Source organism: Misgurnus anguillicaudatus, chromosome 23, assembly GCF_027580225.2.
Source record: "Misgurnus anguillicaudatus chromosome 23, ASM2758022v2, whole genome shotgun sequence".
NCBI classification, from domain to species: domain Eukaryota; kingdom Metazoa; phylum Chordata; class Actinopteri; order Cypriniformes; family Cobitidae; genus Misgurnus; species Misgurnus anguillicaudatus.
In genome coordinates this window covers 37,397,755-37,419,730 of record NC_073359.2, presented here as the reverse complement: position 1 = coordinate 37,419,730, position 21,976 = coordinate 37,397,755, and the positions used below count along the sequence as shown (strand labels likewise).

Genomic DNA, 21,976 nt, shown 5'->3' with positions numbered 1-21,976 from the left:
CAATAGGTGACAAGTATTTAGGAAATAAGCGAATCACAACACTGCGTGGCAAAACATCATGCACGCGAACCACTAGTGTGTTCGACTTCAAGCGGCAAAGCAAGAAATGACAGGAGGGTGAAGTCAAAGTTACCGCGAGAGCGAGTTGAAATTAGACTTCTCCGTATAGTTTCTCGAATCGCTCTCGCGGTACTTTGACGTCATCCGCCTGTCGTTTTTGTGGCGCCGCATTCGTGCTGCGTATACAAATTTCTCCTCGAGACCTGAGTTCGCCGCAGCGCCTGTTCGACTACCAACTGAAGACATCACTGGAGGTAAGGATCTTTTTGGTTTATAATGTTATATAATCTACTAGTCATGTAATTGATTAAACATTTCAGCTAGGCATAGTTCAATTGGGTAGGTAGTGTTTGTGTGTGTGTGTGTGTAACGTTTTAGCTTCATCAAATTCACCTGTAAATTGCAGTGTTTCCCCCCAATAGACTTTACTAGAAGCGTTCCAGTATATCTGGCATTAAATTTAGTCTTATTTGTTCTGCCGTGTTTATAACAACAATCTTTGATAATGATATTTTGCGTGCAAGCACATCGTGTCTCTTCAGATGAGTTTGGTGCGACGTGAAGCGAGCTCACGTGTTTCTGAACTTGAGCAGAGTTGTATGCATTTCATGGAGGACCCGACACCCGTACAGTTTCGAATCTATATATTAAATTGGCAGTCAGGTCCGGGTCGGTCCCAGTTCAATTACTGGTCCCGAGTCCGATTAACATTGTGTGTAACGTGCAGTTTAAAGTGCGCCACCGGGAGTCCGATTAACATTGTGTGTAACGTGCAGTTTAAAGTGCGCCACCGGTTTCTATGGCGATAACAACTGAAAGTCACGACCACGCGATGCACTTTCTTTCTCCTATTTTTTTTTAATATAAAAGATGGTTCATTAATAATAATATCTAAATTTTGCTCAGAAATCACAGAGATGGTAGCAAAAAAGCAATGCAAATGTCAATCCCAATGCACTGAACGAGCAAAGCTCAGGCTGACTCCCCTTACGAAAATTAACCATGGTTTTATTGTGGTAAAAGTGTAGTTACCATGTTTTTTCGGTGTATTGATTACTATAAGCAAAACCATGGTTTTACTGCACTGGTTTAAGTATGGTTTTTGAAAACCATGGTTTTGTGGTTACTATGGTTTTACTACAGTAACCATGTTTTTTTTGGTTTTGACTGTAGTAAAACCATGGTTAATTTTCGTAAGGGTCAAGATATAACTGTGAGATATAAGTGAACTATTTGCGTTATGATACAGTTTTGCAAAAAAATCAAATCTGTATTCATTTGCAGAATGAGGGAAATTGAGGAAAGTGAGGCACTTCTTGTGCAACAGATGGATAGAGGCTGTAAAAGCAGTTGGAAGTGGTCTTGGCTGAAACTTGAAACTACAATCCAGGTCCATGCAGTCAAACACACATTCATACTGTCTGACTTTTTTAAGAAAATTGAGAAAAAAGGTTGTGCTAAGTGCACTCTCTGTATGAAGGAAATTAACTACAGTAGCAGAGGGGTGCATGCCTTGTTTGCACACTGTCAAACATCCATACACACAAACAGAGTGACTTCAATCTTATCAACTCAAAGTGTGGCACAACTCCTCCGTAAGGAAGATCCTTTACCAGCTACTCAGAACCAGGCCTCAGCAGCAGAAAAGATCAGGGAAAGTGTTAAGCTTCCAGTGCCAATGTGTAATCGCATTGCTAATGCAGAGGTGAGTGTGTGTGTGTGTGTGTGTGTGTGTGTGTGTGTGTGTGTGTGTGTGTGTGTGTGTGTGTGTGTGTGTGTGTGTGTGTGTACTTGTTTTTCTTACTTTGTTGGGCCCAGTGACCGGGAGCACACCAACGGTATGGGGTCCGATTACCTAGTGGGGCCCAAAAATGTGGGCCCCACACAGATTTTAATGTTAACTGCCTCAGAAGCCTCTCCTGACATGTCTCATGCTTTTTTTTAACTTTCCCCACAAGGTGACAAATGTTGGTTATGTATGTGTAAGTGTGTGTGCTCTCTAGCGCCCCTAGGTGAAAATGTGGTGTTGCAGGAGTCACACACACCAGGAAGTGGGGTATCGGCTTATGGCAGTCACATGACCAATCATGATGGTGTTACAGTTTTTTTATTCCGTAATGTGCATTGTTAAAGCACATGGAACCCTTGGGGCATTTGTTTTCATTATGGACTATACATTATGGCGCATTTTAAACCGGAAGTTTAGCGTGGATCATGAGATTGAATGGGAGGAGCACATGTAAACAGGTAGGTTTTCTCCGTTGATTTTGTACATTATTTAGTTATTTTTTAAAACGTTGTACATGATATACTTTCACTTAAAGTCAATTTTGTAGTATAACAGTTATACAATGTTAGTTTATTATGATGTTGTAGTTCGCTAGCAGACTGCTAACGTTAGCTTTTAGGCGAATTGCCTAGTTATAATAGAATTGATGGCTTAAAAAATAAACATTTATTTTCAAGCATGGTAATGTTACTACGTTTTCTTGATAGTTTTACTCACTTTCGTAGCACAACAGTTTTACAATGTTAGTTTATTATGATGTTTTAGATCGTTAGCTGAAACTATTGCAATACACGATACTTTGAAATGCACTAATAATGACATAAATTAAACATGTAAGTTACATGAAGTAACTATTGTTTTACAAGTATAGCAAACCCATGGTATTATACAGTAGCATTGCTTTACCCTGTTTTTTTTACCACAACCATGGTTATTTTGTGCTTACCATGTTTTACCACATTTAACTGTACTAAAACCATGACTATTTTTTATGTAACTTACACTATTTACAGGATGGCTATAGAATTAATTACTTTTTTGTCCGTGTTTTGGCCTTGCAAATATATATCATACACAGACAGCCCTTACGAAAATTAACCATGGCTTTATTGTGGTAAAAGTGTAGTAACCATGTTTTTTTGTTAAATTGATTTCTATGAGCAAAACCATGGTTTTACTACACTAACCATGGTTTAACTATGTTTTTGAAAACCATGGTTATTTTGTTGTAACCATGGTTTTACTACAGTAACCATGTTTTTTTGGTCTTAACTGTAGTAAAACCATGGTTAATTTTCGTAAGGGAGGGTTCTGGTAACAGTTCCACTTAAATCTTAAACCCTTAAATATTAAATGACTGGAAATTGTTTGATTTCTTGAAGCATTTTTGAGTGTGTTTGAAATAATTTTTACAGTGCCATAATGTTCAGAAGGAGTAAGGTGATAAGACCCATTGATGAAGCAAAATCATGTATACTCTACTCAAGTGGCAAGCCGGGATCTGTGGAACGTTTCATTGATGACAAAGGTATGGGACAGTATATTACATGTGCATATTGCAAGGTTTGTGAAAATGGCCACATTTTGTTATTACCCTAAATCCTTAGCTCCAGCTTATCTTAATTATAAACAAAGTAAAATAAAAGAAACTTTAGTTTCTATGACAATCTATGGGTCATTTTGTATATAAAGGATTAAAGCCTGAAGTATAGTTTGTTTTTGTGTACCTTAGGGTATGCATACAGCACGAGGGTCCGCTGTAGAAGCAACGCTGGGTTTTTGTAACCGCCATCACAAAGGTAACAGAGTAGACACTGTTATCATAAACTATTATATACTTGATCAATTTGAATAACTTAATCTGTGAATTAAACCATCAAATCTCATAATCAATACTGTTAAAAATAGGTCATAGTTATGCAGTGCGCTATGATCATTTAACATTCAGACTGACGTAAAAAAAAAAACATGGATACACAACTTCTATTTTGCTATTAAATATTTCTTAAAATCAACTGGGCCAATGCAAGACCAATATGTATTATTCATAAATTGTTAGCCAACAACTATTATGTGAGCTACCAATGTCAAAAAGAATTAACAGGTGAGCGGTGTTTTGTTAACAAAATTAACAACCAATAAATAACAAAATCTGCTTTTAAAAAACTTTACACATACTATCTTACCCAAATATTCCAACCACAATACAAATTGTAAATTATACAATTGTATAGTCCATTTATTAAGACTCCTTTAAAACTATGTTAAAGCTCCCATAACACATGCTGTTTATGCATATCTGATGTTAATCTTGAGTACTTATTAGGGGTGTAATGGTTCAAATTACTCACGGTTCGGTGCCTGTCAAGGATTTAGGGCCGCGGTTTCAGTGCGTTTCGGTACACTTTGGTCACAATATGTTTCTTTACAAAAAAAATCTCTGCAAAAGTCAACATTTTCACATTAGAGCACTTGAATTATTATACTACATGTACCAACTTTACTGTGCACTTCAAAATGCACATAAAAAAGCTTAGAACACTGGGTTACTTTTTATATTCTATGCCACTATCTTCAAGTTTTTTCCGCAAGAATATCAGTTTGTTAACATTTAAACACAGAAGGCAATGTGTGCTGTTTCTGTTTCACCTGCGATTGCATGCTATCAATAACACGCTGGTGATGACGGCGCAATAAGCGACTCATCATATTAGATGTATTGCCTTGAGCATACGGCACTGGCGAATTTTACAGTTTTGTCCACATTTTCTTGAGCTATTAGCGTCTTTTCTCCTTCACTCTCCGCGCTAAACGATCAGCGCCACACACACAAACACCTGAGGAGGGCAACAGATTTGCATACTATAAGTTGATTGGACAGGTACACTCCCGTAATCACATGCAGAGCTTATTTAGAACCATACATTAGCAGTTTTATGCGTTGTTATTTTAGCAAACTATATTAGAAATGCGTGGTCGTATCAAACACGGTGCACGTGCATCCCGAACCGTGGGAGGATAAGGGGACGATTCGATTCTTTACCGAGAACCATTACACCCCTAGTACCTATAGAGTAATATTACATCCTTCATATCTCCAAAGAGTCTTAGTAAAAACAAACAAATAAATAAAGGAGTAAATTACTGGCTCGCCCCCTGATACTATCGTGCATCGGCAACGATAGGACGATCTCAAAATAGGAAAAATCGCCCAACACTATTACTTACCGCATGCAAATCATGACTCGGTTGGGACTTTTCAACGAAATCCAGCGTTAAACAAACACACATGCAAAACTCCACTGCTACCCCGGATAAACAAGCTATTGTTTCCATAATGCTTAATTCTCCTTACATCCAAAAACACGTTTTCTTTCGTGCCATTGTTGAGACTTGATATAAAGCATAAAAGTGATGCCTTTGACTTCTAGCACATGTTTGTTCAAACTAGTTATATTTCCTAATTAAACTAAGGTCTAGTCCTGTCTTTAGGTAATCCTTGTCCGTAAAACCACCCCTTAAAATGTGTTACTAAGACAGAATGCATGAAATACCGTTGCTCCCCCCCTAACAACTACCTGTAAAACCATTTGGAAATAATATTCATTCCCATAAGAGTGAAACAATTTCCACATTTTACTCACTTAGACCATGCATTTTTGTTAAGCGAAATTAACATGTTGATGTGGGACTCAAGGCGATTAACAATAAGTCCTGCACTTGAAAAAACAGCTTGGTGGGAAGTGAAGCTGGAGGTACGCAGAGGTAATGCATAGCAAGTTGATAGAGCTTGGGAAATCCAGGCCATCCAGTTCCACCACCGAAGTGGGTCTTTGCTTAGTGGGATAGACGGCTCCTTTCAGTAGAGCTCCAGCTCATCTTCATGCGCAGACTCTCCGTAGTGCTCCCCAAAGAAGGAGCTTAGGTCCATTTTTTGTTTTAGAGGGCCGTTGCCGTTTTCTTCATTAACTGTACCGCTGTGTGCATTGTAATTTGACGGAAGGCGGTGTTACAGCGCTGCAATATTGTCTATCATGGTCTGTTGCATGCCCTTTAAATTCACCCACTCTGCTTAAATCGCCTGCTGCTAGGCATAGATGCCTATAATGGATGATTAAGTGATTAAATAATTTAATTTATAAATTTTATATAACTTGTTTATTTATATATTTATAACTACTATTTTCCATGTTGACTAGTAACATCTGTACCGTTTAGTCGACTAGTCTCGCACATCCCTAACTATTCATCCTGACCTGTTTATTATATAGTTCTTAAAAATGTAAGTACTTCAAGCGCATCAGTGATGCTTGGGTGCACTGTAATTTACTTGCATGGCAGAAAACGGGAACAACTTTCTTGCTGTTTTAAACCCGTGCCCGCATAACATCCTCTTTAGTGCAAGAAAAGTTCAGAGCCGTGCGCATTACAAGTTTATTGTTTGATAATCCTGCACCTGATGTATGCCATACAGCCAACACTGCGTTCCAAATTATTATGCACGTGCCATGTTTGTTTATTTTTCCAATACAGTCAGTAAGATTACACATTTTATTTTACCCTCAACAGTTATATTACAGTGTGGATGCTATTCTATTTAAATGAAATAAAAATGTCAAAAGATATTTTAATACTTTAATCCTAGGACTATGCTTTCATTCTGGTGTGGTGATCGGGGGCTTTGCTGCTGTGGCATGGCTGCTGGAGGCGCAATGATATAAATAGTCCCCTTAGTAACTTTCAATGCCAGGGGACTAATTTTGGCCAGTACGTAATATCACTATGCCTCCTGCAGCCATGTTACAGCAGGGAAGTCCTTGATTATTACGGCGGAATGAGAGTATAGTCTCAGCCAAATCTGCCTAGAAAATAACAACTTTTAATTTTCTGTCGGTCTTAATACACAATGTAACTACAGAAGAGTCAAGTTAAATAGGAAAAATATTGATACTTTTTGGTTATTTTTTAGCGCGATGCTAATGGTTAATTAGATTCAATAGATTGGCTAAGCTATGCTAAAAGTGGTAGCGCCAGACCCGGAGATCAGGTAAATAGATTCCAAAACGGTAAAAATCAAATGTTGAACTCTAGGGGAGCTAGAAAATAAAAATATTTTTAAAAATAGTCTAATGTCCCTTTAAAGACGCTAGTATTGCATCCCTTAATTTATGTTTTGAATTATAGTGCTGTCCACCTCACATATCTTTCATATAATGATGCTGCACAGGCTCTTAAATAGGACTAAGATCAGAGGATAATGGTGGTCCCACCTTGATTTCTTTCTTATTTTATGCCCATATGAATTAAAATAGTCAGTGGTGCTTTTTGCAGCATGGAAAGGTGTTTTATCCTCAATGAAAGTACATTTACTTCAGAAGGCATGATTCCTTTTATAGTAAAAAAACTCTTTTAGGAACACATGAAGAGTTTGGTACCAAAACGCGATAAACGCCATTTTTGAAAAAAAAATGAGTTACTGCCAAAATCAGGTCATCAGGTCAGTATTTGAAAGTAAATTCTTAATTTTACGCAAAATCCAATATCCGCATTGTAAATAATCAATGGCAGCGCGTTCAGTACACGGAATCCTAGTTTTTCTACTTTGTACTTCGTGATCAACAAACAAACACAAACAAAATAAAACTTTAATGGCATTGATAAACCTGTGATGGTTTTCTGTGACTGGGAAGAAATGTAGGCCATCAACATCTAATAATTTACGTGGGAGGCACTCGAGAGACGGTTGCTTGTTCTCCCGACAGCATTAAGCTTCTCATGTTAACACATTGACCCCAGCGGATCTTTGAAAAACTTTACATTAGTTTAAACAAAGTCAACGAAAATCGAGCAGGACCAAAACATTTTACAGCTGATCGCTGTGAAAAATGTTAAGCGTCGACGTCAAGTATAACCGCAGCAATGACAGTGATCTTAATATGACAAAGTAAGTGTTTTGATTAATGACATTAATGTTTCTTTTTTTAATTAGTGTGTACAACTAGTCAACTAAATGAATATAAAATGGCAAAGATGAATGCACATTTATATATTGATTCAAAGATTTATAGCATTTTGAAAAAAAAAACTTGTCATGGATTTATTGGATTTTCTGGAAAAATAATTCGTTTTTATAATAAATCTTTGAAAATCAAGTTATGGATTTGAATTTTTTATTGTTTTATAACCTAAAGATGCTATGTGAAAGTTTGTAACAGAAAATAGTGGTTTTCATCTTGTCGCTTTCTTGGTATAGGAAACAGGTTTTACCTAAATTTGTCAAAATGGATTTATTTCGTTTTGGAAACAAACTCTTCATATCTTCTAGATGTCCTCAGGGACCCTAAAGGGACCTACCATCTTACTTCCCAATATTCCAGTCCAGATCATCACTCTGCCACCTCTCCCTAATGTTACAGTCTTGTTTGAACATAGTGGCTATTCACCAACAATCCAGAATGACATTCATCTATACTATTCAGTGTATTATGGCATGTCAATGTGAAAATAGTCATCTGACACATGGGTCACATATGAACAGAAAATCGGATTTTGATGGCAGTGTGAATGTAGATTAGAATCGTCATTGGTTTGTTGTCTTCTAGAAATTAACCTCCTAAATGTCCACATACCTAGACATCACATTTTTTTGTTGTTTGCACATTAACACTTAATTCTGTGTAACTGGAACCTGTTATACACAAACGTGGACAATTACACTGCTTCATGTTCAAAGAAAAATATTTGGTTATTATATTTATTGATTCTTTCTAACCCCAAAAAAGACAAACCAAAGCTCTGGTCTAATGAGGTTAAACTTTTTTTTACTGTATAATGTTTGTCAGATGTTTGTATCCCCGTCAGGTACACGCATCTTGAATGGTTTAAGCATTTTTTTGTGTTATCAGCAATGTGACCAATCGTTTCCACACTTTTGACGTTGTTGTCATTTATGTTTATAAAGTGCCGGTTATGAGCTGCGATCGGATCAGTCACTTATGCGTCTAAATGTTTTCCTTTGTTCACAAACAGTTATTTTTGGTCGCACTCTAGAGCCCTGGCATGTGTTTAGATTTAAACTATATGCTATGTAAGACTCTTCTCACAAGCTAAGTTTTGTCACTTGGAAATGTCTGAATACAGTACATTTGTCAGTTCTTCATAAGGTTTTATTATTTTTTTCAGGAGCCAAAACAGCAGGCTTCTGCATCAGAGACTAACCCGTCCATAACACATCACTCATCCAATAATGACACAAGTGAGTATGGTGCCATCACACAGGTTAAGGAGTAATAAAGGCACTGTTATCACAAACTATTCATAATGACTTGTTCATTATATAGTTTCATTACCGCAGTCACTACTATGGTTACTACATTACTTCAAAGGTATCTGTCAGGTTAAGCGCTTACACACACCCGTTTCTTGTCTTGACTTTGTGGGGTCCTGCCTCAAACTAATGAATTTACAGTTAAGATCATGCACACACACGTTTCTAGACTAAACGTTATGGGGCCTTTAGACACACCAATTTCCAGTCTTGGCTTTGTGGGGTTCTGCCTCGAATGAATGAATTTACAGTTAAGATCATACACACACATGTTTCTAGACTCAACGTTATGGGGCCTTTAGACACACCAATTTCCAGTCTTGGCTTTGTGGGGTTCTGCCTTAGATGAATGAATTTACAGTTAAGATCATACACACACACGTTTCTAGACTCAACGTTATGGGACCTTTAGACACACCAATTTCCAGTCTGGGCTTTGTGGGGTTCTGCCTCAAACTAATGAATTTACAGTTAAGATCATACACACACACGTTTCTAGACTCAACGTTATGGGGTCTTTAGACACACCAATTTCCAGTCTTGGCTTTGTGGGGTCCTGCCTCAAATGAATGAATTTACAGTTAAGATCATACACACACATGTTTCTAGACTCAACGTTATGGGGCCTTTAGACACACCAATTTCCAGTCTTGGCTTTGTGGGGTTCTGCCTTAGATGAATGAATTTACAGTTAAGATCATACACACACATGTTTCTAGACTCAACGTTATGGGGTCTTTAGACACACCAATTTCCAGTCTGGGCTTTGTGGGGTTCTGCCTTAGATGAATGAATTTACAGTTAAGATCATACACACACATGTTTCTAGACTCAACGTTATGGGGCCTTTAGACACACCAATTTCCAGTCTTGACTTTGTGGGGTTCTGCCTTAGATGAATGAATTTACAGTTAAGATCATACACACACACGTTTCTAGACTCAACGTTATGGGGTCTTTAGACACACCAATTTCCAGTCTTGGCTTTGTGGGGTTCTGCCTTAAATGAATGAATTTACAGTTAAGATCATACACACACACGTTTCTAGACTCAACGTTATGGGGCCTTTAGACACACCAATTTCCAGTCTTGGCTTTGTGGGGTTCTGCCTTAGATGAATGAATTTACAGTTAAGATCATACACACACACGTTTCTAGACTCAACGTTATGGGGCCTTTAGACACACCAATTTCCAGTCTTGGCTTTGTGGGGTTCTGCCTTAAATGAATGAATTTACAGTTAAGATCATACACACACATGTTTCTAGACTCAACGTTATGGGGCCTTTAGATACACCAGTTTCCAGTCTTGGCTTTGTGGGGTTCTGCCTTAAATGAATGAATTTACATTTAAGATCATATACACACAAGTTTCTAGACTTGCCGTTATGGGGCCCTCACAACACATCAGTATCTAGACATGACAATGTGGGGCCCTCAAACTCACACATCAATTTCTAGACATGGCATTATGGGGCCATTACACACCAGTTTCTAGACTCTGCGTTAGGGGGCCCTCAAACACACATTGGTTTATAGACCTATCATTTTGGGGCCCTCACTCACACAAGTTTCTAGACATGGCATTATGGAGTATCTCATTTAGATTTAACATCTATGGAACAATACTTGTCTTTATTTAAACTAAGGTTATTGCAGGTATAATTAAACAATTTGCAAGTAAGTTCAGAAAGTAATCAAATGTGTCAATATATGGATCTGTGCTTATCCAATCTTAAACTGACAGTACCCTCATAAATCTGTGTATGTTTGTGTCATTGTGTTAATCAAACAACAGAAGACAAAAGGAGAATCACCTTTGTAGCTTTTAAACAATTAATTATATTTAAAGGAACAGTATGTAAGAAATGTATATCAATTAATCATAAAATGGCCCTGATATGTCACTACACATTAAGAAATCATTTTTATTTCAAATACTTATATCACTGACAACAGTGGTCTGGCCAGGATATTGTCATTTAAAAAGTGGAGTTGCAGCCCTCAACTGATGTTTATGTTGTCATTTTGTGTATTGGCCACCAGTTGTGTGATTGCAGTACCAGTTTTGGCCACAAGTTTTGTGATTGCAATATCAGTTTTGGCCACAATCCTACATACTGTTCCTTTAACTTATAAAAAGAAGACAGTGTTATTTTTCATTTGATTTTATTTCTGTACCTAAATAATACTTTTAGACCTTACTTTATTTGTAATTTTCTTCTTTTCTATTTTTATATGCTTGTAATTTCTTAATTTTATTCCTCCACCCACTTTCATTTGCCGATACAAAATTATTTGATCCATGTAATTCTATATAACTACTACTACGTTGTAAAATAATGTATTTTGAGAGTAGGCATTGAGAGTATACACTATTTCACCAAGGTCCACTCAGTTTAAAATTTCCACTTAGTTCTAACAAATCAGATGTAGCCACACACATGTACATGTCAGAGACAAAGATGAAGTGACCAGGTGAAAAAGGCCCCATGTCTGCTGCAATTGTCATTGTTAAATAATGTGAAATAAATATAGCAAAAAACTTATGCAATGGTGAAAAAGTTTGGTTGATCATTATTCGGCTGAATGTTATTATATTTGGCTTTGGCCAAGAATTTTCCTTTTTGGTGAATCCCTAAAAACTCTGTATAACCATATATTGAAATAACTCTTTTTACAGACGGATGGAGAACCTGATTTTTTTATCTTTTGATTGACTTCAATGACAGTGAAAATTGAAGATGAGGATTCCAGATTACAATCAGACATTAGAAGTTCCAAAGATGAGAGCAGAAAGCATTTTGGTATACCTCTGACACTGGTATTTTTAATATTTTATTTCTACCAAAATATTTTTGCTGTATGTTATTTTAATAGAATGTAAACTACACTGGACAATCATGCCATGACATAACTGTCTCTTTTGCAGATGGAAAAGGGTACCAAATCTTTCTTTTCCTCTTCATGAGTGGAATGATGAAAGCACAGATGAGCCTTCTACTAAAATGGCTTCAGAAAAGCAAAGAAGTTGTTATTATCTTGTAAGTCATTTTATCATGCTTGATTTCACTTAATGATTAGTGCTACATAAACCACTGATCTACAGTTGAAAGAAGAAGTATGTGAACCCTTTGGGCTTACTTGGATTTCTTCATAAATTGGTCATAAAATGTGTTCTGATCTTCATCTAAGTCACAACAATAGAGAAACACAGCCTGCCCAAACCAACACCGCACAAACACTACACGTTTTCATGTTTTCACCGAACAAAACATGTAAACATTCACAGTGCAGGGTGGAAAAAGCATGTGAAACCCTAGGCCAATGACTTCTCCAAGAGCTAATTAGAGCCAGGAGTAAGCCAACCTGGGGTCCAATCAATGTGATGAGATTGGATGTGTTGATTAAAGCTGCCTTGTCCAATAAAAAACACACACCAGTTTTGAGTTTGCTGTTCTGAAGAAGCATTGTCTGATGTGAACCGTGCCTCGCACAAAAGAGCTCTCAGAGCTCACACCAACATCAAAACCTCATCACAACTGTGAAATATGGTGGGAGGCCATCATGGTTTAGGGCTGCCTCAGGCCCTGGACGGATTACTGTCATCGATGGAAAAATGAATTCCAAAGTTTATCAAGACATTTTGCAGGAAAACTTAAGACCATCTGTCCGCCAACTGAAGCCTAACAGAGGATGGACGATGCAACAGGACAACGACCCAAAGCATAGAAGTAAATCAACAACAGAATGGCTTCAACAGAAGAAAATACGCCTTCTGGAGTGGCCCAGTCAGAGTCCTGACCTCAACCCGATTGAGATCTGTGGCATGACCTCAAGAGTGCGATTCACACCAGACATCCCAAGAATATTGCTGAACTGAAACACTTTTGTAAAGAGGAATGGTCCAAAATTTCTCCTGACCGTTGAGCAGGTCTGATCTGCAACTATAGGAAACGTTTGGTTGAGGTTATTGCTGCCAAAGGAGGGTCAACCAGTTATTAAACCCAAAGGTTCACATACTTTTTCCACCCTGCACTATGAATGTTTACATTTTGTGTTCAATAAAAACATGAAAACGTATAATGCTTGTGTGGTATTAGTTTAAGCAGACTGTAGGGCTTTTCACACCTGAAATTGTTAACCCTGGGTTATTCTAAAACCAGGGTTAACGGAATCCTGGGTTATTTTTTTATGTTTCACACTGTTCAAACTTAACCAGGGGTTAAGAGATAACCCTGGGTATTCATAATTTGACGTTTCACACTGTGCATTCCTAAACCCTGGGTCAGGAGTCTCCAACACACCTGTCTGTAATAATCAAGCAACCCTGAACACCTTGATTTGCTACTTCAGCTGTGTTTAATTAGGGTCATAACATTCTAACCCTGCTTCGTTTTACACTACATGCGTTCTTAACCCCACAAAAGCGGAGCTAAACCTGCTTTCAAGTAGGGTTTCATAACCCTGGGTTAATGTCAGGGATAACTGGTTCTAAATTACAAGTGTGAAACGATCCTTAACCCAGGGTTAAAAGCAGGGTTTACAACCGAGATAACCCAGGGTTAAGCGCAGTGTGAAAAGCCCTTGTGTTTCTCTATTTTTGTGACTTAGATGAAGATCAGAACACATTTTATGACCAATTTATGAAGAAATCCAAGTAAGCCCAAAGGGTTCACATACTTTTTCTTTCAACTGTATAAAAATGACTGGATTGCGCATAGAATGCTTAACGTAACAGCGAGAGGTGAAGCCATCGTTTGAGCCCCCATATGCTATGCCCAATGTTCACGGTCAGCGTTATTTTTCTGAATAAGTTTAAGTTGTAAAGTAAAGAAAATGGCTTTTTATAAGCACAGCGGCATCGAAATTTGGTTGGGTTTTTATATTGCTGAATCAAATGTTTCAAAATACATGATATTAACATTGTGAATGCATTTACTGTACGATCAAAAACAATACTGTATAACATAATTACAAAACCAGTAAACTATTGCATGCACATATGGTACTTAAAGCATCATTATTTCTTTCGATTTCAGAATGAGCAGGTTTGTCATTAATAATAAATATGCTGTGTTCTGTCCGCTGATCTGATACTGTAATGAAGATTAATGTATAGTGTCATTGTTTAAAAGGTAAAATGTACAACTTTCAATAAAAAACTATGTACATGCTAAGGACGTTTGCGTTGTAATAATGCACAGGGAGACTTCAGATATGAATCTGATAACGTCCTATTCATTTAATAGTATGTTTGGGCGTACCAATATGGAGGCCCGGTGGCTTCACAATTGTGACGTCATGCTCAATCCAGTCATTTATATAGATAAGCCAATGTTTAGGCTACTTGGCCTTGTGTGTTGCTTATGTCAGTGACCCTAGTATTAAGGAGCCATTATACTTCTTGTGTAGGAACTCGACAGCATAGGCTTCGCATCAGTTTTCATTTATACTTGTTTGTTGTTCACATTGACGTGTGTATTCATACTGATGGTCCTGCTGACCTGTAAGATGGATGCTTTATTCAGAAGTATATATTTTACGAAAATCTAATTACTTACATTTACGCTTATTTATGCCCACCAAAGCAGTTTAGTTTAGTTTTAGTTCACCTTCTGTTGATCGACCAGATTAGTCACCGGTCTGCCAAACTATTTTGCACACTGTATGGAGATGTAAGATGTCTGTATCTCTGTCAGGTAACGCACACCTTGAAAGGTTTGGGAAGTCTTGTCCCCAATATCTCGGCGATCTGAGATCTGCACATATGACCTTGTGGTCAATCATGTTGTTTTCTCAAAAAAGTTGGTGATTTTCATTCTATTGTCGTCTATTAAAAAAAGTAATTGTTGCACAAACTTATTTGTGCCACTCAGTTGACAATCACACTGTGAAACTTCACTGTTGCTGCTATTAGTGCATTTGGGAGTTGTAGTTTTTAAATATAATTGTGTTTATAAAATGGTTTACGAGCTGCGATCGAGTCACTCACACTGATGTGTGCCTAAATATATTTTCATGGTCCCACAGTTATTTTCAGTCACAATTCCGATTTATTTAATTTGAAAACCTTTATAGTTTTTCACCATATTACTGTTTTGTGTAGTTTTGATTAAATAAATTCCAGCCTTGAGGAGCATTAAAACTCATTTAAAAAGCTTAAAGCTGTTTTCTAATATAACATGTTCTTTTTTATGTTTACTTAGGTAAATGAGCTACTGTCAAAAACACCTGGACAGCAGATGAATGTGCTGCAGTTAAAAGACTCAGAAGTAAATTCATTGTGAAGAATCAAGTTCCAATAAGGTAACATAGACTGTAATCGCTGCATTGATGCAGAAGCTCAAACTTTAGGAAGTCAAAACTGGAAGCCTGTCAATTTTTCATAAAATAATCACATTTCTGCCAAGACGAAAAGGACAATGAACTACAGGTGAATGCCTTCTCTCTAGCATTCATACAGCATTGATATCAGCGGGACATGTGTTCTAAGAGGTTTCAACAAGTTTAGTCTCTTTCTTTTGATTTGTTTTCATTGAACAGAATGTTCATTTTCGGGTGAAACAATGTTATTGTTATCTTTACATTCTGATAAAAATGTAAAAGTTAAAATGTGTCGATTCTTTTAAAATTTTATTGTATAGTATTCTATTTATAGTATGCCATGTAATCGCAATAAGAGTTATAGCTGCAATCAGTGACACTGTGTCTCAATCCACTTTTACGTATTGCAGTCGTATTGCAGATATAGCGTGTCAGATGAGAACTGCCCCTCCTGGGTAAGCAAAGGGTTTTTTTCAACCTCTTGACCATAGCCTGCATGTAGGCTCGCTTTCTGGGAGACTGCTGATAATAGTTAAACTTAAAACTTTTGTTTATACATTACAGTAAAACTGCTCTCATTAATATGGTTTAATTCTTAACCCTAGTGGTTTTGTTACCCGTGTTGTTCTTACATTTTTCTGTGATAATATCTTAACCTAAGAACTTCTTTTGTAAACAGGCTAGTATATAGTTTGGAATTGGACTGTTATATGCTACTACTGTTCTACTAATAATAGTAATGAATACCTCCGTGTACTCCATCCTAGACCATGTTCATTATACGGCCTTACAGTAGTACTATTTATTACATTACTTAATAAGAAATTACTCTATGTAGCTTCAAATACTCCATCCTAGACTTTATATTTAAAAACTACCATGCTTTGTTTTTTTCCCTTCTCTGCTTTCTTTGTATTTAATTCACGTGAAGCAGCTTTGGTACGATGAACAATTGTTAAAGCGCTATATAAATAAAGTTCAATTGAAAATGTTTTTCAATTTCATATATTTAGATCTTAGTTTTATACTAAGAAAAACACAATGTAAAACACGTTTCATGATTACATTACAAAAAGTAAAAGTTTTGTATCTACCTGTATGTATTTGAAATCTAAAATGTTGTCCAATCTCTTTTTATAAGGTGTGTATGGTTACCAAAAACATGCTCACTAAAGAAAAAATGTACTTTATGCGTGTATGTGTAAAATATTATTTTTGGCAAGCACCAGTAAAGTAAAGCACAAAAGGTGGACACAAAGTCGTCATTTTTTTTCATACAGTATGCATGTTTTTGCATTGTACATGGCCCCAAATAAGATTTATGAATAAAATATTAAAATGTTAAAACTGTAATGCCAGAGGGTCTTATATTCTTTGTTGATAACATGAATAATGCATTTTTATTTAAAGTTTTAATTTTGAAGTTAATTACCTGCTTTGGCCCGATCAAACAAGCCAAAGATGACTAAATAGTAAGTAAAATAGAATAGAAATGGCAAAATGACCACAGGAGAAATCAGATCCCCTCTAACAAAACTGTATAAAGCTTAGAAAATCATATTGTGTTTGTGATAATAATGTTAGTATTAGAGGAGTCCACTCCGTAACTAATACAATTCTATCAGTTCAGTTGGTGCCTTGTAGGTTGAAGTAGTTCAGGATGAGACTAAAATTTGATGGCTTATTGATTTAGAAAAGACTCTTTTAAGAACTGTTGAGTTGGCGGTCATTGTTTTTAAATTTCATGTTACTCTCATGTCTTGATGATTTTTTGCTCTGATGAGACCCGTCTAAATTATAATTTAAATTTTTTTTGTGATAATCAAAACCAAACAGTGGAAAAAGTTGATAGTTTCCAGATATCAACATTGTTCCCTGCTAAGATATAAAAACTAGAAAAGTGTGTGTATGTGGTCCCCGCAAAGATTTTAAAACTAGAAAAGTGTGTAAGCGGACCCCACAAGCTGTAAATGTTAGAACCAGGACCCCACAAAATGTTAAAAAACGCATGTGGGAAAATTTTGTTAGAATTTTGTTACTTTGAAGTTATATTTGTTTTTAAGAATTTTTTATTATCTTGCTTGATTTTTTATAAGGCCATAGAACCACTGGAAAGGGTGGACCCCACAATTTGTCAAAAAACGGAGGGCCCCATTATGGTAGAAATACAAGTATGTGTGTGTGTGTGTGTGTGTGTGTGTGTGTTTGAAGACTAGTTATATAAAAATAATTTTTGTGGAAATGAGTACATAATGAGGACAGCACCTCCTTAAAAACAAGTAGGGGTGAACAAAATTAGTTTAAAATTAATCACTAAATGAGTAAGTTATGTATTTTCTTTCTCTGTTTACTAGGCAATTGTTCTGGCAGTTATTGCTGAGCACTCTCTACCTCTGACAATGGCACCGGTGTTGGTGGAGTTAAGCCAGTGTCTAGCTGCAGACAAGGCAGCCCTTAGCCAAATTAAAGTGTCCCGCACTGCTGCTTCTTACAAAATTGTGTATGGTATGGGCCGTACATTTGCAGAGAAAACATTCTCCAACTTACGCCGATACCCCTTCTCTCTGAATGTGGATGAGAGTACATCCAGTAGTTTTAAGAAGGTCCTTTCTATGCTCGTCAGCTATTTCAACGAAGAACTGAATGATGTTGTGGTTGAACACCTGGGCTCCCTTGAAGTTTGGAAAGTGACTTCAGCCAGTTTGGAGAGGTTGATGTTTGACTTTTTTCAGAAAAATAACATTCCTTGGTTGAACCTTATTAGCATAATGCTAGACTCATGCAACGTCATGCGTGGGAGCAAATCAGGGCTGGAGACAAGGATCCGAGAGAGGCATTGTCCCACTCTGCTTGATGTGGATGGTGACTCATGCCATCACGTCCACAACGCTGCAAAGAGATTTGCAGAACCTTTTGAAAACTACTTGGAGCAGCTCTTTGCAGACATCCACACAGACCATCAATGGGCATCAGATCAGGTATCTGAACATGAATTTCATTTTTTTTAAAATGAAAAATCAGTTTCTAACTAGTTTATTAACTGTTTTGAGTGTTGCTAATAGTGTAAGATATGTTATGTCTTTACTTGCAGTTGGCATACCTGAAAGAAATAGCAGAGTTCCTGGGCATACCTGCCACCAATCCCCAGCGATTTGTCTCCCATCGCTGGTTGTCAGCTTATGATGTAGCGATCAACACTAAAAGAATGTTACCTGTGTTCAAAGTGCTCTACTTTGGATTTATGGGAAAGCAGGATCAAGAACTGTACAACGAAATATTGGAGGACCTGTACAGAGATCATGGTGTGAGTGACAAGGCTCAGCGAAGGGTTCGATTTATTCACCAGGATCTCTGCAAGAAGGGTATGTATGTGTATGTTTATATTGTAACAGATTGTTATATGGTCATGAAGGAACTAAAATCCTACTATTTAATAGTAAAAAAGGCTGCTGTATGTGTCTGTCTATGTGAGAGAGATGAATACAATGTGTGTAGTACATCTATACCTACTGTTTTATGGTTATGATTTAACAGACACTTAAATCCCAAGTAAATGATTTATTATTATTATTATTATTATTATTATTATTATTATTATTATTACTACATCCTATTAGTATAAGAAGTACTCATACTGTTACAGTCGTTGCAACATTGTATTTATACCATTGGTATTGCACAAACTATTGCACACTGTTATCTATATATTTTTTTGTTTTTTTTGAAGGAATGACTGATTTGGGGAAGAAAAGGAAGGCCAGAATTGTAAAGAAGATTTGGGTGGAAAACCAAAAAGTGGACCTTAATCTTAGTGTGTACCTTGGTGTCCTCCCAATTTTGAAGGAATACGTGATGGTCTTTCAAGTGAGTATTCTATACCATGTATGCAACTCAAAATAGAAATAAGATGATTCTGATGTCTATTGAAAAACAACAGCAAGTTCTGTCAGTTCTAAAAATGTGATTTTTATGTTCATTGAAGGGAAGTAAAACTTTGGTTCACAAGCTTCATGACAAGCAACTTGAAGTGTTCATCGACTTTCTTGCCTGCTTCATCAAGCCCGAGCATCTGAAGATGTCGGCAAACAAATTGCTAGAATTGGACTTGGCCAATAATAAACTTCACTCCCAGATTTATGTGGGGAAAGTCGCAGAAGACCTGATTGCAGCCCATCCAAAGCATCCGGTTTGTATTTTAAATAAAGTTTACTACTACTTTTCATTCTTCTTTCCATTTTAGGTCATGCTGCCACCTACTGGTAAAAAAATGCAATAGCGTAATCATGAAAGTGCAGCATATGGGACAAATGGAACATGTATTGTTTTTACCCTTTTGATTTATTCCAATTAATTGACTGAATTGTAAATGTGTGTATATATAGACTGGTTAGAGTGTTTAACATCTTTGTAAATTTAAAATTTATTTTTATTAATTGTTTAGAAAAGTAACAATTTGGAAATTTTTCAATTCTGATTTTACAGTCCTGTGTAATGCCACCATAAATGTTACATAAACAGAGAAGTATATGTTCAAACATTATCTTTTTTTGGGAGGGAGCAGTATTAAAAAAATGTGCCATTGTGCTGTAGCCATGTCAGTATGAGCCATACTGAGCCAACCTCAGTATGAACTCAGGGTAAACATGTTTTTGTATGTTATGTGTTGCAGGTAATCATAGATTTTATTGAGAAAGTGACCAAGGCATACACAACTTGTGGCAAGTACATGCAGAGTAAACTACCTCTCAAAAGTAAGACCCTACAGGCCTTGTCCTCCATTGATCCAGTGGTGAGGGGCCATTCCCAGGCTGTTACTCAGCTTAAGGAGTTGGCTAGGATAATTAAACATTTAGTGGGTGAAGAGAGTGACATCACCCAGGAGATCATTAGGTACAACGTGAACTCCAATCTGGCCAAGTATGAAGATGGAGATGATATTGTGAAGTGGTGGGCACATGTCATGAGTTTGGGGAAGTATCCAGCTCTCAGCCAGGTTATCAGAGGTGCCCTCTCCATCTTTCATGGGCCACTGGTAGAGTCCTCCTTTAGTCTAATGGGAAATGTAATTGACTATAAAAGATCAAACATGAAGATCTCCACCTTTGATGCAGTGCAGACTGTGAAATATGTGTTGAAGTCTAGGGGCAAGACTGGCATTGACATGTTCAAACCGGAGGACATCAAGATGGGGCCAGTTGATACTACTCTCTGCCAGAACATTAGGGCTGCAGGGAGAAGGGACAAGACTGACAGAGAGAAGAGGATGAAGGCAAAGCAGAAGAGGCAGGCGGAGTATGGCTGCAGTGCAATGTGTAAAACTGCTGAAAAGGCCAAGACCACTGCTCTGGCCAAAGAGAGGCAGACACGTCTCAAACATGTTCATCAAAAAATGAATGCAGCCAGACGGAAGGCACTGGATACATTGCAGGAGGTGGCCAGGAAGAAGAGGAAGAATAACTAAAGCAAGAAGAAGTGCTATATATTTTGAGTTTGTTTAATAAAAATTAAATTGAATTTTCCAAATTAGTGTCGGCGTATTTTGATTTTTAAAGTTTCATTTTACTAAATATGCCTATGGAGTGGGCCGGGGATTGCAGGGGCCGGTGGCAATGTAAGTATCTGAATATTTGCCGCGGAGCGAGGGCTTCGATTATCTCTCTCTTTTTTGACCATACATGTGTTTGCATCCCTGCACACACACCACACATACTCCTACAACATAACCACATATGTACCTATTAGTACGTCAATGCCTGTACTAAAATTTCAATAATAAAGTGTTCTGGAATGATTTCTCCGTGCCCTTCTCTCTGACCGGAGCACTGTCAAAGGAAACTGTCAGACCAGTATTATCCTCTTCAGAGTGACTCACTCTATCACATGGTCCTTCGAGCCGGATCTGACAGCTTTCTGGAGACAATATGGAGCCAGGACAACCATCTGCAGATCCAGCAGTGCGTTCTCGACCCCAGCGGGAGATACATTTACCAGCATCACTTGCAAACTTTGAAGTTGGGTACAAACCAAAAGTTACAGCAATACCTTCCACTGAAGCTGAGGAACTCGGAGCAGCAGCCTCAGCTCACAACATCCCGAACCCTGATCCACTTTCACTGCCATTTGTGAGAGCAGAGTCGAATTGATCCGTGACATCTTCTCATCGTAGCCATTGAAGCAGACCAAGATCTCAAGCCAGTGTTGCTTCATCAACCAAGAGGTCCGTTGCAGATGGTCTATCGGAGCTACAGCATGCCATATTGGAGGAGCAGGTCAAGCGTATGGAATTAGCAGAAGTGCAGCGGCAGATTATGGAACAGAGGCTAGTGGATGAGCAGTGTACTCTTCTAGACAAAGAAGCCAGAAAAGCCCTCAATGCGAAGGAGGATCTCCTCAGAGAACAAGAACGGCAGAGACGTCGACTGGAGGAGAAAGCAGAGATGGCATACAAGAGTAAAGAGGCTATCACCAGGCA

General features: G+C 37.5%; 1 protein-coding gene across 4 annotated transcripts; it reads left to right on the top strand.

Annotated features, from left to right (window-relative positions):
- Positions 1–1,398: 1,398 nt before the first annotated feature.
- Positions 1,399–21,515, top strand: LOC129451936 (uncharacterized). Of its 4 annotated transcripts, XM_073861340.1 has the most exons (12): positions 1,747–1,898; positions 2,019–2,307; positions 3,265–3,377; positions 3,582–3,648; positions 9,032–9,104; positions 11,861–12,001; positions 12,110–12,221; positions 15,387–18,482; positions 18,596–18,866; positions 19,232–19,368; positions 19,487–19,690; positions 20,174–21,515. In XM_073861340.1, exons 8-12 carry the CDS (start codon positions 17,904–17,906, stop codon positions 20,963–20,965), a joined length of 1,983 nt encoding a protein of 660 aa, XP_073717441.1. In that variant the 5' UTR covers positions 1,747–1,898; positions 2,019–2,307; positions 3,265–3,377; positions 3,582–3,648; positions 9,032–9,104; positions 11,861–12,001; positions 12,110–12,221; positions 15,387–17,903; the 3' UTR covers positions 20,966–21,515. The 4 variants fall into 4 exon arrangements, with proteins under 4 accessions (XP_073717443.1, XP_073717442.1, XP_073717440.1 ...); XM_073861342.1 differs by having other exon boundaries at positions 1,399–2,307; positions 11,861–11,984; XM_073861339.1 differs by having other exon boundaries at positions 1,746–2,307.
- Positions 21,516–21,976: the final 461 nt, after the last annotated feature.